This window comes from Rhipicephalus sanguineus, chromosome 4 (assembly GCF_013339695.2).
Source record: "Rhipicephalus sanguineus isolate Rsan-2018 chromosome 4, BIME_Rsan_1.4, whole genome shotgun sequence".
NCBI lineage: Eukaryota > Metazoa > Arthropoda > Arachnida > Ixodida > Ixodidae > Rhipicephalus > Rhipicephalus sanguineus.
Window position 1 is genome coordinate 26,622,136 of NC_051179.1, and position 18,295 is coordinate 26,640,430.

General features: G+C 46.8%; 1 protein-coding gene across 1 annotated transcript in view; it reads left to right on the top strand.

Annotated features, from left to right (window-relative positions):
* The window catches only part of LOC119389273 (rabphilin-3A), a 99,009-nt gene that overhangs the window by 71,607 nt on the left and 9,107 nt on the right, over positions 1-18,295 (top strand). The window contains exons 11-16 of the mRNA XM_049415074.1: positions 6,084-6,163; positions 12,222-12,296; positions 14,333-14,436; positions 15,040-15,163; positions 15,797-15,954; positions 16,527-16,605. Of these exons, the coding sequence (XP_049271031.1) occupies positions 6,084-6,163; positions 12,222-12,296; positions 14,333-14,436; positions 15,040-15,163; positions 15,797-15,954; positions 16,527-16,605 (620 nt within the window). The remainder of the gene's footprint in view (positions 1-6,083; positions 6,164-12,221; positions 12,297-14,332; positions 14,437-15,039; positions 15,164-15,796; positions 15,955-16,526; positions 16,606-18,295) is intronic.

Consider the following 18,295-nt stretch of genomic DNA (forward strand, 5'->3'; position numbering starts at 1 on the left):
TTATAATGAGACGCCCTCGCGTCTCACACTCCTCTATTCCCCTTGGAGTCACGGTTGTTCACTGACATTGTGTTCCCAGATTATGTACCTCGTTGTTGCTATCTGTTTATATGCTTTTCACGAATTGCTGCAACTTTGCATCTTCCTTCGTTTATTTCTTTTGTTTCTCTGTCTTCCTGTGATGTGCCCATTTTGCTGGTTCCCCTTTGAACTGTATGCATTAAATTATGCTGCTGAACTGCGACTGAGTTTGTGCTTTTTTTTATATCCTTGGTTGCCTATCTTTTGTTGAATGGCCTGGTGCGCATTCTGTGCGATGCGCTTACAGGCTGGATGTGTGCTGCTGTCGCAACCCACGCACGTGAGTAACGTGCATGTCGCTCGTGCGAGCGAGCCTGATGTGCGTGGCACGCTTACATAACGTTTCTTAAATAGCTCAGTGGTCAATCCAGCTACAATTCGTTGTTACGTAGAGTCATAAAGTCTACGTAGTAGGTGTGTGTGGGCAAGGTTTTTTTATTGGATTGCAGATTGATGACGGGGGCAGCGGGGCAGTTGACAAGAAAATGGTGGCAGGCAAGCGTGCGCTACAAACCGGTTGAACAGCGTGGCGCTTGCTCTTTGTACGAGTTGCCGTAGTATTACAGTCAAAACTCTACAAAGGCTCTATAAAGCTCTACAGATGCTCTACAAAGGCTCGCAATCACAAAGCTTCCTGTTCACAAATTACGCTTGCCACTTGACGGCCGCTCGCGCTAATAATACGTCCCACATACTGGTTGGCTACCATCTCCTCTGAAAAACGGTTTCAGTGTAAGAACTTTCTGCATATAGGTATTGTGCGCTTAAGCTTATCCTACTTAACAGCAAGACCAGATCGCACATAGCCTATACAGCGAGATAAGGGAGCGACATCTGCTAGGAGGCGCTTTGGATGGATGCTATGAGCGTCCCCTTTATAACGGGGCGGTGACATGTCTGCCACCAGGCTCGAAGGATAAAAAAGAAAAAAAAAGAAAAAAAACTTCCTTGTTTCATGTTGTCCTAATGCCTTATCTACATTGATTAAATCTATGTTATTATAACAAAAAATATAAATTCACAGTCCATCTCTCTGCCTCTTAAGGCAGAATAACCTTTTTCCCCCAATTATTTATTTTTGTACTTTATCTCTACTTTTCTGCCACCAATACTCTAACCGTCTCTTACTTATTTCTATCGCGGGCGTGTTCAGCTTTCCATTGTTGTCCCTAAAACCCAAGGCTTCATGTAGACTCGTGCCCACACGTATACCTGGGTGAATATCGCCACATTCAATCAGTACATGTTCCATCGTTTCCTTAGTTCCCCCGCAGCATGTACATAGTTCTTCTTCGTTACTGAATCTCGCTTTATAACTACGCGTTCTCAGGCAGCCCGACCTTGCCTCAAACAGCAAAGCGCTTCCCCTCGAATTATCATAAAACCTTTCCCTCCTTATTTCGTTTTTTCCTTTTCGGTAGTTACTTAGAGCCGGCTTCTTTTCCATCGCTGTCATCCAATAAGTCTTCTCCGCCTCTCTGACCTTCCGCTTAATGCTCCTTGTTGTCATATCGCCCGCACTGCCAGCCGTATATTTACTGGTGAGCCTCCTAGTTCTTTTTCTCCACTGCGTGTCAACGCTTTTTCTATACAAATACCTAAAAACCTTCTCTGCCCATCTACTCTTCTTCATTTTCCTCAGCCTCTCTTCGAATCTCATTTTGCTCTGCCCTTCCCTCACTTCAAAGCCTGTCCATCCCATATCACCCTTCACCGCCTCATTTGTCGTCTTCCCGTGGGCGCCCAAGGCGAGGCGGCCCACCGTCCTTTGATTTACATCCATTCCTGATTGCACCTCTGACTTCATGCACACCACTGAGTTCCCAAATGTAAGCCCCGGAACCATCACACCCTTCCACAGCCCTCGAAGCACCTCGTACCTATTGTATCCCCATAAAGCTCTGTGCTTCATAATTGCAGCATTCCTCTTTCCCTTTGCTACCGATGCTTTCTCTTGTACCTCCATATATCTATCCCCCTCATTTACCCATACTCCGAGGTACTTGTACTCGCTTACCCTCGGTATTTTTTGGCCCTGTATTAAGACCGTATGGTCTCCGTGATCATTGAATATCATCAATCCACATTTTGTTGCACTAAATCCTAGTCCTAGAGCCTCACACTCCCTTCCGCATATATCTGCCAGTCGCTGTATATCATCTTGACTGTCCGCAAATAAGACAATATCATCAGCATAAAATAGACCTGGAAGCTTCTGCTCAACCATCGCTCCGACCTGTTTGTGTGACAAATTAAATCCAATGTTGCTACCTTCTAGCGCTTTTTCCATCCTCGCCATGTACAGCATGAATAACAGCGGGGACAAAGGGCATCCCTGTCTCAGCCCCTTGCTAATTTCAACGCTGTCCTTGCTACTTATTCCTTCCCATTCTATACAAACTGTATTTTCTCGGTATATTTCTCTCAAAAGCTGTACACAGTCGTCACCTGTGCCCACTTCCTTCAATATATCCCACAAAATTTCCTGATTAACGTTGTCATACGCCCCGGTGATATCTAGATAAGCTACGTATAAGGGCCTGTTTTCTATTTTAGATATTTCTATACACTGGGTAAGAACAAACAGATTATCGTCTAACCGCCTGTCGATTCGAAATCCATTCTGAAGTTCGAATCCATTCTGATTCGAAATCCAATCCATTCTGATTCCAATCCATTCTGATTCGAAATCCATTCTGAAGCCACGACGCCGCCCTCTAGCGTCAACACGAGGCAGATGTTCTCACGTCCTGCGAAAATAGTGCACGTCTAATCAACAGCGCTCAAACGAGGCTCGAACACATGCGAGACGTCAAGCGCTTGCATATCTCCGCAGGTGGGTAGGTGAAAGCTTTATTTCTCATTAAAAAAAAAGGGGGGGGGGGCGAATGGATAGAGGGAGGGGAAAGTTGCTGCACATGGTAGTCCTCCGCAACCTTCTCTGCAGTCTTCGTCCCTTGTTTCTGCGCTGCTGTTAGACGATCACGAGTAACATTCTAGCCCCGAATTTCCGCCCTTGTTATAGTATCGCAACTACGCCTCTTGTGCATAGTTATAGGGGAAATTGTGGTGAAAGACCACGAACTCTGCTTACCAACACCACCGTGTATGAAAAGAAAAGCTTCGTTTATCAAGTTCAAGCAAGTCACGAAACAGGCACGTTCTGTTGCTGCTGTTCGTGTCGAATTCCATCGTAGTCCGAGCGTCTGGCGGTTGGCAGCACTTATATACAGTCAGCTCAAATGGACGTAACGCAGCGCGCGATATCTGTTCTCATCTGTAGGTGACAGGCCAATTAGCGGAAGCCCACTTAAGCTGCTGCGGTCACTGCGACGGGATTCTGAAATGCGAGTCCTAAATATGATTAGAGGGTATTACTTTCCTCAGGCCACAAAGAAACGTATCGGTATGGGCTTAAAACTTGTTGTAATAGAACTCATTGGCGTTATATGTAATTGTCGTAACAAGTGTGGGCACGACCCCGCATTACAGGGGGCTCCATAACCTAATCAATCAATCAATCAATCAATCAATCAATCAATCAATCAATCAATCAATCAATCAATCAATCAATCAATCAATCAATCAATCAATCAATCAATCAATCAATCAATCAATCAATCAATCAATCAATCAATCAACGACTTTTATTTTATTTTATAACTGTAAAAGAGGAGACAGGACTAAAAGCTAAAGAAGCTTGACAGGTGTCCTGCCCCCTTTTACAAATGTCAACAGCACATTGCACAAATGTGGTGAATAAATGCAACACTTGAAACAAAATAATACGCGAGACAAAGATACAATTACAATCAGAAGGTACGTATTCATACATATTTATGCATACACAAATAAAAATCTGTACCTACAAAAGAAAGTGTACACTACGCATACACACATTTCCCTACCCCATACACAAGTATGGTATGTAAACAGGTATGTAAACAGGTATGTATACACGCATGTACACGTTCTTTGCTAACACGGTGCACGCGATTTTAACACAAGTGACAAAGAAAATCATACAGAACATCAGTCATCTCTCTTGTACGACTGACAGAATATTCTTATTGCATGATTAGAATTGCGCAGAGGATAAAACTCCTCCTTGGGAGTTTATTAAGTAAGATGGGCACAGTGCGTGTTAATGATTGTTTGTCATATTTACTTCGAGGTGTAGGGACATGCCATTTTTCCTTACGCCTAGAATAACGGATGCTATGGTTTACATTCAGATCAGCCGCATTCAGAACGCACCCCCCCCCCCTATCCACATCCGTTATTCGCCTATAGCGTCCGTCACATAAACAAGTGAACAAACTGCATAAATTATGTTCAGTGGAATGTCCATCACAACTTACGTATCTAACTGCAGTCGCAACGGTCGCCAAGCACTTTCTTATAATCTAGCGCATGTCTAACGCAGTTGTACGTACTTATTACACACAGCGTCTTCAGGGCTCTTCGATTTCATTTAAACTGGTACGTATGCATATATATATAATATGGTGGTACTTCAAGAAAACTTCATTTATTACGTCGACATTTCGGTCAGAGCCTGACCTGTATTGAAGAAGGTCAGGCTCTGACCGAAACGTCGACGTAATAAATGAAGTTTTCTTGAAGTGCCACCTCTCATACTTATGTGATTTTCACGTGCTGTTTGCAAAATAATAAATGTTACATGACCGAATTTCCTTCCCCTCCGCCCCCTTAAGCCTGTTTCACATGCAGCGATTTTGCTCCAAGAGCGGAGCGGCTGCCGTCGCGGAAGCCCAAAAACAGGTTTTTTAGAGCGACCAGTGGACGCGCGATCGAGATCGCCGGAGTTGGAAAAATTCGCTCGCGGCAGAGCGGCTGCCCAAGGTCACCCAATGGGAGAGCAGTGACGTGGGGAGCACGTGATTGCAGGGGCGGAGTCGAGGAGCGGGCGCGTGCGCCAGGAGGAACTCGGTTTCCTAGCATACGACATTCGCTGTAACGAGCTGGCAGTGTAGAAACGCCTTTCTTTTCCTTTTGTTGTTCTCTACTGCGCTTCCATCAAAGCAGACAAATCGTTTGCACGTGTCATTTTGTTCTTTTGTATCTTTATCGAATCGTGGCACCAACACAGGTCCGTACAGGGGGACCCTACGGCACTGCGCACTTGTTGGTCGCATGTTTCAGTTTTTTTTTTTTTTGCTACTCTGACCCAGCACGTTCGAATAGTTTACTGTTTTCTTTTTCTTTTTTCCCGAAGACGACAAATGCGAGCCCCCCAGACGACGACATTGTGGGTTTGCAATGGTTGCCGGCCCAGACGGCGCACCAACGCCTTGCGGCATTCGAGAGCAAAAGCCACCGAAAGCACTCTGAAAGCTTAAAACCACAAAAACCAATTCTTTTTTTTTTTTTTTTTGCTTTTCCATGGCCAAGTGTATGAGCGTGCAAGAAGACTTGCGTGGTAAAAAAAGAAAGCTGTAACAGAAATAAACGTGACTACTGAAGTTGTTTAATTGCACTCTGATACACTGCACATTTTCGTCATTCAAGGTTTAGGCGCGTGAAAATCGAGCACCGAAGTAGAAGGCTGGTGAAACTCGCAACCCACGTGCACCAAAACAAGCGAACTCGGAGAAAGGAAACCCGCGGGTAACGGGCGCTTTCCACAACCATCACTCGCGTCGCAGAGGCGCGCGCCGCGCAAAAGCGGTGCATGTGAAACGAAGCCGCGTCCGAGCGTCCTGTCGCCGCTCAATCGCCGCGGGCCCCGCCGCTCAGTCGCTCGCATGTGAAACAGGCTTTAGAAAGTGGGGGGAGGGGCGTGGGGCGATGGACCCACAGGCCCTCCCATAGAGCACACTAATGTGGTGTTACCAGATGAGTTGACAGCGACTATACTGCACTTAACAAACTTTTGGCAACTGCGTGGTACTGCGGAGAAGCTCTCGTCAGAACGCTCGTTGGCTGCAACCGCAACACGTGGCCCCATTCTCCCTCTCTCTCTCTCTCTCCTGCTCCAGTATCGGCGGGCACCCTGGAGTTCTCACTGCTTTTGCTCAACGGCGGCAAGGCGCTGAAGTGCATCATCCACCGCGCAAAGGTGAATTGAATTTGACAGTTTGCGCTTCATTCGCGTGTTGAAGTATGCACCCTCATAACATGAACGTCTTGGAATCGTAAGAAAGGAAGACCATATGCTCGTATGCCCGCTATGTATGATCACGTATCGTAATACTGGACGCTATGTAAGAAAACGCTTATGTTCCCACGTACACCTAGACGATCATATAGACTAGTGTGAGGCAGTCGGGTCTTTTACATTCTAAGAAAAAAAAAAAAAAAGAGTATGTCTTACTCTTTACGGTGAGTCTTCACGTGCCACGTATATGAATATCTTAAAGGAGACACTTTGACTCTCTTTTGAGCCCCGCGGCTCTCCGACAAGAGTATAACGATCTCTAAAGAGAGTTCACGTGTCTCTTTAAAGAGAGTCATATGCGTGGCAAGTCCGGGTCCGGACTCACAAAAAGGAGTCAAAGAACTATTTTCTTAGAGTGTAATATATGCTCACTTCTTACCACCGCTGTAACCTAAGTCCCATGATGGTGCGTAATGTTTGTTCGTCGGCGATGTGGTGTACTGTTAAGGTTGAGAGCGGTATGTGGGCATCAGGCTTACTTTCAGGTTCAGAAATACATGAAAGTGTGGAAATGCAAAAAAAGATGTAAAAAGTGTATCCAAGAAAAATGTGACATTGAATATCAAAAGGTAAGTAGTTATAGCACAAGGCAAAGCTGCGACACTCCTAATGACGCAAAATATGCTTAGTGTGCATAAGCCACGCTTCATTCAGCAACTTTATTCTCTGCTTATTCAGGTGAGTACTCATTTTGCCGTTCTTTCGCTCACGTCAACAAAAGCCCCTATTTGGTTAATCATTTGGAGGAAACGCTACAAAGTGAAAAGCAGCCGAATGGTGAAATGATCACAGAAGCTGCACGGAAGCATAAACGGCCTAATGACGCTGCAAAAGGCGCACACTATAGGCTCCCTGCGGTGAAAAGGTTAAAAACGGAAACAACACAAAGTTGATGACGTAAAAATGTTTCAAATCACGTCAGACCTGAGAGCGAACGCACATATACACCGGCTCGAATTGTTCGAGTAAATCAAGTCGCAGTAAACCGATGACGCCACCTTAAAACACCCCAGTGGTTATATGTAATGAGACCTGCTAAAACCTGCGATACCAGAGGAAATCAAAAGTAAGACAGAAGTTTAGGGGCAAAGGGAAGCATGAAAACAGCAAAAGTGGTCGAACACGGAATCGACAAAAGGACTTGTCTTTCTCAGGACGAACACAAACCGGGGCCCTGACGAAGAGACGTACTCTTTTCGAAACATCGGTTTCAGTGACTCCATATTCCACGGCTGTTCATCATCATAATACCTGTGCCACGCAAGGAACCTTCGGTAGCAATCGAGCTCAGGTTGCACATCACAGTTTATGACAATTGGATTATTTGCGTAGGCAGAGGAAGGAAGCCAATCCATGGTTGAGCTCGATCGCGATCGAATGTACCCACTACGACTCCGCTAATACAGATTTCAATAACAATACTTAATAGGCTTTAGAGTGAAGCAAGATACCGACACAAGAAGCCGTATTCTTCCAGGAATACGTGTCATCTTATGCTACAGGCAGTCCTGGATATAGGTATAACGGGCTTCCACACTTGATGATTGCTTCCACACTTTTTTTAAGTTCGCCATATGTAGGTCCTTGCCATTAGGTTGGCAGCGCAGATTTCAAGTGAGGATTAAACCCGTCTCGCCTCTTGAATGAATGAGGCCTGCGCGAGCTCCGGATCGGATGACGCGTAATCGGCTCGCTTCAGCATGCGACTGACGCTATCTTTGCGAAGCGCGCTAAGCCCATATAGACTACGCTCCAGGTAGCCGAAGTGTTGTCACTTCCTTTTCATACGGATGGTACGGGAGCCAACGAGATATCCCGCTCTTTTCATAAGCGTCCCTGTCGTTGACACCTGTTGCACAGGCTTGGGAATTTAGAAGGCCGCGACAAAGCCGTTTTCTCCAAAGTCCCTTATACGGAAACGGATTGACGAGGTGCTTACATAAACGCTTGTGTATAAGCGGAACAACGACGCCAACGACAAGGTATGCGATTATTGTGTGCGACGTGTTTTTTGGCCAGGTCATCTCCTCGCACATATTGAAATGGCAGATTACAAGTATGTGACGGATTTATTGAAGAATAAGATATATCGCCCGCTATGGCTTGTTTCCTTGTATATATTGTTCACGAACGAGGAATACATATTTTGACATTTAGATGGATGTTTAGATGGAACTCACGACGAGTGAGTTCGGGGGGGGGGGGGCAGGCGATAACACACACACACACACACACACACACACACACACACACACACACACACACACACACACACACACACACACACACACACACACACGTACAACGAAAAATTTATTGAACTAATATGCGCAAGCGCAAGAGAGAGAGAGAGAGAGAGAGAGAGAGAATAAGAATAAAAGAAAGGCAGGGAGGTTAACTAGGGCTGAGCCCGATAGCCTACCCTGCACTGGGGTAGGGGGAAGGAAGGTTAGAGAGGAGCAAAGTCACTGTTTCAGCTAGAGGCGCTCATATACTAAATACTTATAGATTGCGTCAGTGCAACGTGTAACTTATACAAACGCTAGACACAACCCTACGCAGACTGCAATCATACATTCTAAGCTACTAAGCAACTATACAACATGAAGCACGTTAACAAAAGAATCATACGTCACAAAAAGGGGGGGGGGGGAAATGGGGAGGGTAGCATTGGGAGGGGGTAACTTCTTTCACTCCTGCGAGTGACCTATATAAGGACGTTAAAAAAAGAATCTGGAGTGGAAGCTCTCGCAACGCCTTACCGCCAAAAGCGGAGCCAGCCTTTGCCCCCCATTAATCTGGGAAACATGCTGTTTTCGGTTGTCGCCCGCTTAGAGATTAAGCGGTCTTGTCATGTTAATGTAAATGCTAGGTTAATTATTAAGTAAGCGATCGCTCTTCTCGATGAGAGTAACACATGAAGATGAGTAGTGATGACTTCATATGTAATAAAATTTGCCAAAACAAGCGTTTTAAGAAAGCCAGTAACACAAAGGCATACGTTAAGCAATATCCGTTTGGAAAAATTTGCCATACTGAACGCGTAGCGCGCGGGAGGATAACGCTCCCTTTTGTTCGCTGAACGCTAATGATTTATTATGCCCCTACTAAAATGGCGGCCACGGCCGCCATTTTGAGGGGGGGCGGGGCGAGGTGGGATACGGTTTTACTCACTGGTTTTACTCTTGAGGCATAATCTCCACTTCAGCAATTCTTCTGTGTCTGGAAAAAATTGTTGACGATTCAGAGTACGCTCTGTACTCTGCTGTGAGATTGCAGTGAGCCGTCCCGGAAATGTACTGAACATAATTCGCCTCTTTCAATTTCCTGTGCTACCCTCAGCCGTTTTGGTACGGGCTGGGACATCCAGCCTTCGAGAAAAAAAGGCGTTTCGCGACATTCCCGCCAGGGAAAGGGCATATGCGCCGAGGCATCATGATAAAAGGCGGATTACTCGCTCGAACCTGTGTTTAGAAAAAAAATATTGTATCACAGACGGTTAACATGAATAACAATTTAACATGACGTTTTCTTGCTAGAAATACGTTCACGAGAAGGACAAAACATAATTCGGTAACATAGACATGAATAAACACATGAAATGACGCGGAGGTAACACGTACGATTGATGTTTAGCACATTTACACACACAAATAATGTCACAAAAAGCTAAGTACATATATGCACATTACATGGTAAAATAGAAAGCACAAATAAAACGTCAATATGTACATCTTGCGTATTAACAAGGCGCTTCTGCCGATACCAACCAAAACCAGGCAGGCCGAAAACAATCACACCGTCTCCCGCTAAAGGGGACCTAGGCGATGCGAAGCAGCGCTTCGGCATGTATAGCCCGCGTTTCAGAGGGGGAGTGGACAGAGGGAAAAGGGAAGTGGAGAGGGGGAAAGAGGATGGAAGTGGACAGGGAGAGGAGGTGTGTGGAGAGGGCTTGAGCATGCGCAGTAAGGGTGGTCGCGCCGCACACAAGCACCACCGGATTGAACACCGCTGTGAGATGCTTCACACCTAAAACAAGCTTCACGCGTCTGTCACAGCGCAACACAAAGGGGCAAGACCAGTGAGGAAAAAAATTCGAATTATGACTTTGCGCAGTGTCGTCGAGACATGGGTACACGCTAGACAATGCCACGTTACTCAAACACCGTTGTTTCTCTGGCCAGATTTTTTAGTGTCGACTAAATAAGTCGTCAGAAAATTTAGGATAGTTGCATTCTCAGCGCATGCCTTTTATGCTAAAGCTTCCATTCCACGTACTCAAGAACAACTAATAATAAAAAATGGGAGGACGCTTGAGCTTCGCCTTCAAGAGTAGAACGCGATAGCGTAATCGGGCCCCGTGCGCATAGCCTTCAACCAATGCCGCAAGGAAATGAACGTTTGTGCGCGTAAAATTGGCCGTTTCAGACTGTCATAGAATGCCTACGGCAAGTACATTTGCGAAGTGCCCATTATGCCCTAATTCTTTTTTAAATTGGTGAAATACCCTCTAGACGTCCGTAAGGTGCCGCGCGCACACGCGCAGCTGCGCACTTTTTAATGGCTGGGCAGCTTTAAACCATCCACTTGTTGCGCAGTTCACATGTTTTGATACCTGGTGCGATTCTACGATTCTGCCACGCAATATTACATGCGTCAAGAAGACTCCTCCCACTACATAACATTCTTATAGCGCTTTCTTTCTTCTCCCCCCCCCCCTTTTTTTTTACGAAGCAATTTCAAACGCTGGCGCGGCTCCGCGTTAGAACACCTGCTTGCCACGCAGAAAGCCTGGGTTCGATTCCCACTCGGTCAGAAGGTTTATTTATTTATTCATTTGCATCTATCTCGAATTTTCGCGCACAGACAACGCCGTTTTTTCGCTCACAACCAACGTTGCCGACATCGACACCGAAATTTCTGCGAAACGAACTCTTTAACGCTATCGCGTTAATGATTGAAACGAGCTCAAGCGGTTGAGGAAGAAGACGATAGAATCCATGACACGTCCACAGTTCATAGGTGAACAAGGTAACGGGGATAGGCGGAGGGGAATAAAAAAAGTACAAACTCACAGGCTCTCTCATGCATTCCCCTAAGACGACTCCACGGCGAAAGCCCTCTTCTTTTTCTTATCAGTGGGTGTATCGATCTTGCCCCGCCACCCTCCGAAAGCTTTGTGCACCTAGCGTGGTTTTCCACTGCCTCCAGTATCGGAGGCACCTCACCTGGTTTTTCACTGCCTCCGTGATCTGCCTACTTTTGACCAAACTAAGATTTCATGTGATGTCGGCGTCATGTGACGTCACGCCAAAATGTCTGACGTCATGATGACGTCACAAATTTGGCGATCTGTCACCTCATCACGTGATGATGACTTTTTTTTTTTTCATCAATCGTGTGGTCCCCGACGCAGCGGGACACGCCGACAGTCGATTTCCGGATTTGATGAGGCATCGCCATTCAAAAAAAAAAAAAAAAAAGCACGATACGAGAAACAGCGCGACACACGGGACAGTGAAAGAAAGTGAAAACAAGTGAAAGTGAAAGAAAGTGAAAGTGAAAACAAGTGAGAGTGAAGAAAGTGAAAGTGAAAACACGTCACGCAGAATCTTCTTTGGGAGCTTAGTGTAGAGAGAGAGATAAAGAGATGAAAAGGAAACGCAGGGAGGCTAACCTGGCGCTAGTGACCGGTTTCCTACCTTGCACAGGGGTGGGGAAATAGGGGCAATAAAGAGGACAGAGATAGTGTAACGGTTGCGTTCGAATGTAGGTATACCGGCCGTTCCTGGGGAGGCCCTCCCGTCATCTTAAGTAGTATCCCACTACACTTTACGCCACGTAAATTTTCTTCTAATTTCAGCTCAGAGAAGGTTTTTGTTCCGCTGATCCCAAAAACTGCTTCTAAAGCCGGGTTTGATTCGCCGTAGAATCGTATTAAGAAAACATTTGTTTGCAGGAGCTCTACGGCACAGACTACAGCGGCTTCTCCGATCCCTTCGTCAGGGTACAACTCCTGCCCAGCTTCAAAAAGGTGAGAATGGCTTCCCAGCCTTTTTGTAGTTTGTGTGATACCACCAGAAAATCTACGTACAGGAAAAAACTCGGGACCACCCCACCCGGTGAAAATGAGTGGCAAGATCTCGTTTGGGAGTTTTCAAAGGGAGGCGTGAGCGTAAAGTTTTGTTGTAGACTGCGACCTTCTCTAAACACTGTTCTCGGGTGGCATTGGCATTGTCTTCTTTGTAGCGTTGGACAGCATATTGAGCGGCCGCATTAATAAGCGCATGGCGAAACGCATGTTCGGCATGGAACGTTCGCGGTGCCAGAATTTTTCTGGAACGTGCAATTATCCACGTTAGCTTTACATGTTGTCCTGCATAAGTCTTTTATTCCACAACCGGTACACCACCGTATAACAACGGGCAGAAGCGACAGGCGCGCCGCCGCAGCGGCCAATGGCGAGACGGCAACTTCTTCTTTTTTTTTTTTGTCTACGCGCTCGGTCAACGGCTCCTTGGTCAACGCTCCTTGGTCAACGCACGCAGCTATCAGCGGTTACAACCAGTTACAACCAAGGAGGTTTAAACTCCTTGGTTACAACCTAAGAATAGATACAACCTCAGCCTGCAGATATGCGGCGCGCCTGTCATTCATCTGTGCAAGAGAGTGGTGCTAGGTGGTTTCCGTTCTAATCATAAATACCTTTTTCCTACTAGTGTAAATACCACAGATATTATGAATTAAATGTTCGTTGTTCCTTGTTAAAATGTTACATTCGGCTGAGCAGTGAAGTCAGAACGTTTGCTGAAATTTGCCAGGAAGTTCAAGTTTTCGACCGAAAACTAGCGACACGAACATGTGCATGTATGGGAAAATCGCCATCACCACATCCGCGTGAGGCGCTTGATGACACGTATATGACGTATATGTTGAATCATCGGTGCGCAGCGAGCAACGAAGCAAGTATCCGGGACGGCATAGTCCTCTCCCATAGTAGAGTACGTACAGTACTCTAAGTCGTTTACCTTTTGTTCTAAGCACAAAGAGAAAGAAGTCATCTGACATTCTCCCCCACCTCTTTGAGAGGTATGATGGTTTTGTTAACATGTTCAGTGTATGATTGCAGTCTGCGTAAAATTGCGTAAAGTTTTTGCATAAGCTGGCGCAATTTATCAATATTTACTACTTAGTGTATAAGCGCCTCTAGCGCTGTGGATTAGGCATTTCTGCATTTCGTTTTGGGCGGGACAGCAACGCCTGTGGGCGGAGCTTGGATTTTTCTTTAGGCTGTAACCTACTACAGCGTGATTAAAATACTGCGATACAGTTACTGGGACAAAAGAAGTTACTTTTCTAACGTCTATAGCGTACAAAGAAATAAGATTGCTGGGTCCTTCTTGCGTTTTCGGTGCGTAGCATTTTAGGGGCCTGACTTGTCTAACAATAGATCTCATGTGCTGTGATCACGCTCCCAATCAAGTGCGCTTTCAAGCCTAAAACAATGCAAGCACTGCTCTAAACCGGGTTAAAATAAGCAAACAAGGCCTAAAATAATATAATTGATAGAAATCACCAAGTATATCACCAAAAACCTAAAATCTTTAAAAACGCTTCAGAAACATGCGGCTGACGCCAGCGCCGCGCAATAGAGGGCGCCACCACCTCGCCCGCGCGCGATTGCTCCTCCCACCGGCGCTTCTCCGGCGCTTCGCCAATCTGAAGTGGGAAACAACATGACGGAACTCGCTGTAGACGACACGTATCTCAACTGCCGTAACAAGCAGGAATTCCATAAAGCGCGGCAAAAAGAAGCGAGCATGCCGCACACAGAGTTTGCGAATCTCACTAACAAGATTGTACTCGTGCCGGCGAAACCCTACATGCTTGCCTCAAGCATTGACGTCATCAACAGCTTGGTAAACGGAGCAGTGCGAACTCTACGAACGGGAATCGCTGGGTGCCCGTGCTACTCACTCCCTCAGGTTTCACAGTAGTGGGACTGCATTTAGCGCAGGATTTAGAACCACACCAATCGCTACACAATTTTTTTATCTACTCATTTCGCAGGGTGATACGAAGCAGACAAAGACTCTGCACAAGACCGTGAATCCCGAGTTCAACGAGACTCTCGTATTCCACGCAGATAGCGCCATCGACGAACGAAAGCTCAAGTACGTATACATACGCTGGCCTAGCTACGTTGTCTTTCGAGTTGGATGCCACGCGCTGCAGTCTCGGACAATAACTTCCGGAGGTGTATAACGTCGCTTTTCCCGAGATTTCGTTAAACTGGGCCCGCGAGAAACGATGACAGTTTGTGACACACGCGCACAAGGATAGGTCAAAGCGAGAAGGCAGCTCTCATTTCTTTTCCCGGGCGGAGTCTCGGGATAGTATCGCTGAAAGTGATTGTCTCCGATTGTGGCCCCGGGTGCCTTACACCTCGTCGTCATTTACATAACAGCACTCAGTGATCCACTGCTGCTGCTAACCTTACTCAATCAATACACTCTTGCTAAATCTCGTTTTAGTCGTATATGGAGGGTATTGCACCCCATCAAACATCTCAGCTCGGCGTGTGCAAACGACAACATGGAGAGCGGTAGACATACGTCGGTGACATCAAACAAATTAAGTACAGGCTCCCTTTACAAAACTGCGGTGTACCTGTTCTTAATCGGCGATCAGCAGTGCGTCGTGTGACACTGGTATAAATTCGCCGCTCCGATGCATGGCGGCGGTGAGTGCGAACGTGAAACGGTCTCTCGCTGCAGGCTGACCGTGCTGGACGACTACCGGTTCGGGAGCTGCGCCCTTGGCTCGACCACGGTGCCACTCTCGCTGCTCACGCCCAACCAGATGTGCTGGCTCAACGCAGCCCTCGACAGGAGCCGACAGGTGAGCCCAGGCCACTGACCATACCGAACCGTAATATATGTCACTAGTGCGTAACACGAGGGAAAGTCTTCTAAAGCCTTCCTTGCATCCAGAAGAAACAAAAGAAGGCGAATGGATCAGGGGCTGGATTCTATGTTAGACACAACCTAATGAAATCAACAGTCAACGAAGCCAAGGAAGGTATAGGGGCCATTATTTGTAGTATTTAACTATAGTGTGGTGACTATGACATAAATGTAAATGAAGTAAAGTGGTCTAAAAAAACAACGTTTCTGCCGGTAGGGACCGAACCTCCTACCTTCGACTAACGCCTCCGAACACTAGCATGGTCCAAAAACGTTTGTCTCACCAATGCTCCCACTCTCACACACTCTCTCTCTCTACTTGTCGCTTCTCAAACCTATATTTCCTCAACGTCGGGGCAGAGGATAGCAAACTGAGGACTCGTGTCTGGTTGCTTTCAATCGCATTCCTCTTGCATTGTCTTTGTTGTCTAGTAAATGTCTTACACTGTCTATCCTGTCTTGCGCAGTCCGTAAAGAGATGCACTGGACGTACTAGCACTGCGTAGTGACAATGTAAAAGAAAGAAACGTGCATGCTGAGCGACTCTCACCCTTCAAAACGCATGCAGGGTCGTGACGAGGCGTCGTGCCCGCTGAGCGCGGACCGTCCCCGGGTGCTGGTGTCTCTGATGCATGCCAGCGGCCGCAACCAGCTCATCGTGGGCCTCGTGCGATGCGTGCGGCTAATGCGCAGGGACCGGACACCGACGGCGCCCTTCGTGCGACTGTGAGGACACAAGCAGTGTTGCGCAGGGGCTTTCATTAAGCGCTGCATGCTCTATAATATACAATTTTACCTAACAACAGCGCGTAAACAAGGTAGCTCATCATTGCCTGTATTTCTGTGTAACAAAGTCACTCCTGCAGCGCTGTGTGGCATTAGAATAACACGTATAGTTATCTCTGCTTGGACTTTAAGGACTCCACTTGTCGATTTGGTTTTCTTGCGCCTGTATATATAGTTTTCCCACCGTTGGCTACGTATATTTATCATGTCTAATGTGTTATAATCATTTCCCACCTCAATGCCTGTTAGATACAGTCCTTTACCTGACACGCATCACCGGTATTTCGCAAGGACTCCTCCACCGCTACCTGCACGGAACTTTCTGAAAGGCATAAGATGTCTTAATTAAACATGTGCAAAATAACGCCTTCGAAACGCGCTGTTTGTTGTCTAGTGGAAAGCAGCCTTTCTTTTATAAAAGTTACTTTATTCTTGATTTAATAGTGTTCGAAAATGTGCTACAGACGGACCGCAATTAGCGTTATCATTTTGTCTTCCTTCTGCGCAAACAGAAATCTGAAGCCCGACGCTGGCCATCCCGGCTGGAAGACGACCGCAAAGAAGAAGACCGCGGATCCCGAGTACAACGAGGTGAGGATAACTAGACGGCATAGAATGCAAACCTGTATTCCTTTCGGCCTCAATAAATTGCTCATTGAAGAAATAGGCATGGTCACTTCCTGCAACGCGAAGGCAGGAACCCCCGGTCATCGAAAGTAACGGAGTAGATTCCAAGAAAAGGCAAGCGCGCGAGGGGGAGGCAGAAAGTTAGGTGGGCAGAGGATATTAAGAAGTCTGCGGGGATAACGTGGTCGCAGCAAGAGAATCGGTTTGATAGGCAAAACGTGGGAGCGGCATCTGCCCTGCAGTGGGCGCAGTCAGGCTGATGATGACGACGATGATGACCGTTTGTGCGTAATGACATGACGGCAGCAAGTTTTCAGCACGCGCACAAAGGCTGTACATCAGTGTGAGGGATTATTCGACACCAAGAAAACGCTTTTATAACCAAGTAAGTCCGAAAGATTTATTCCGAGTACTATAAACGTCCACCCGGCGCTATACGAATACTCAGCTTCACAGACAGCTCCGACCTTCCCCTTGCGAACTGTCGTGCAACTCAGCTGGCTGTAAAAGCTGACGGATTAGTAGTGGCAGAGCTACAAGCGTACTCTTGTTTACATTCCAAGCAGTTCCGGTCGAGCACTCACTTGTGGTTTTCCGAATATTCAGAAAAAGTCTTGCGAAAAATAAAGTGATACGAAGTCAATGGTTCTGGTTCACGTTAAGAGTTATAGTGGATACATGTGACATCGTAGCGTAAGTTTCCTTAAGAGCCAATGAACTGCCAGGATAATTAAGTTAAAATTAATTGAATGTGTTCATTCCTACCCAGCACTCGGGTGGGGGGAAATAGGGGCAAGGAAGGGGGTGTAGAGAGAGCGAGGCATAAAACATGGCTGATCCCTCTGTCATAGGAATCGGTATAACACGAAAGTGAAACGTGTCTTCACAGACGTAGTTGAGCGTTTGTTGTGCATTCTTTCGCCCCAAGCGCGAAGGAATGAATGCTACAGCATCAAATTGTAATGTTACGCGAAGAACGGCAAGCCGCTCGAAACTTACAATGCGCTGCTCAAGCAGAAAGGACGCGCGGAACGAACATACACAAGATGAGCGCGAACTGTCACAGTTGTACCTTATTTCTGTGTGAGCAGCGCGCTCCGTGAGCGAGGTGACTGACCTTCGTGCTCTCAACGGGAACTTGCAAGCAGAGCGCAAGACGTACAAACCACCGAGATCACGAGATAAGCGCCCGCACGAGCGACCACGCCCTGTCGAGGCGCGCGCTAATCCGCGTGGGGGACGACTTTTAAAGCGCGCTCTTCGAGCCCTTCGCGCCATCTCGCTAGTGATAACGAATACACGCTGTGCCACCGATCTCTGAGTACCGCCACCGGCAAATGGTGTACATAAATAGCTCGCCGTTAGCGCAGCAGAGAACATGCCGTCTGTGGCGGAGTCGTTACGCGCTGCGCGCTGGCGATCGAGAGGTCGTAAGTTCGACTCCCGGTGACGAAACTTTTTCTTGTAGTTTGCCATGTGTTAGTCTTTATATTTTACAACATCATATCCGTGACGGAAATGCGTCAGTGGAGCCGTGGTGGACCCCGGCATAAAACACTTTCGTGTTAAAAAACAGGAGGGGAAAAACGCAGATACATACACAGGATAAAAAACAGGACACACAGGAAGGGCGTTCTGGTTACAGTCGTTCAGA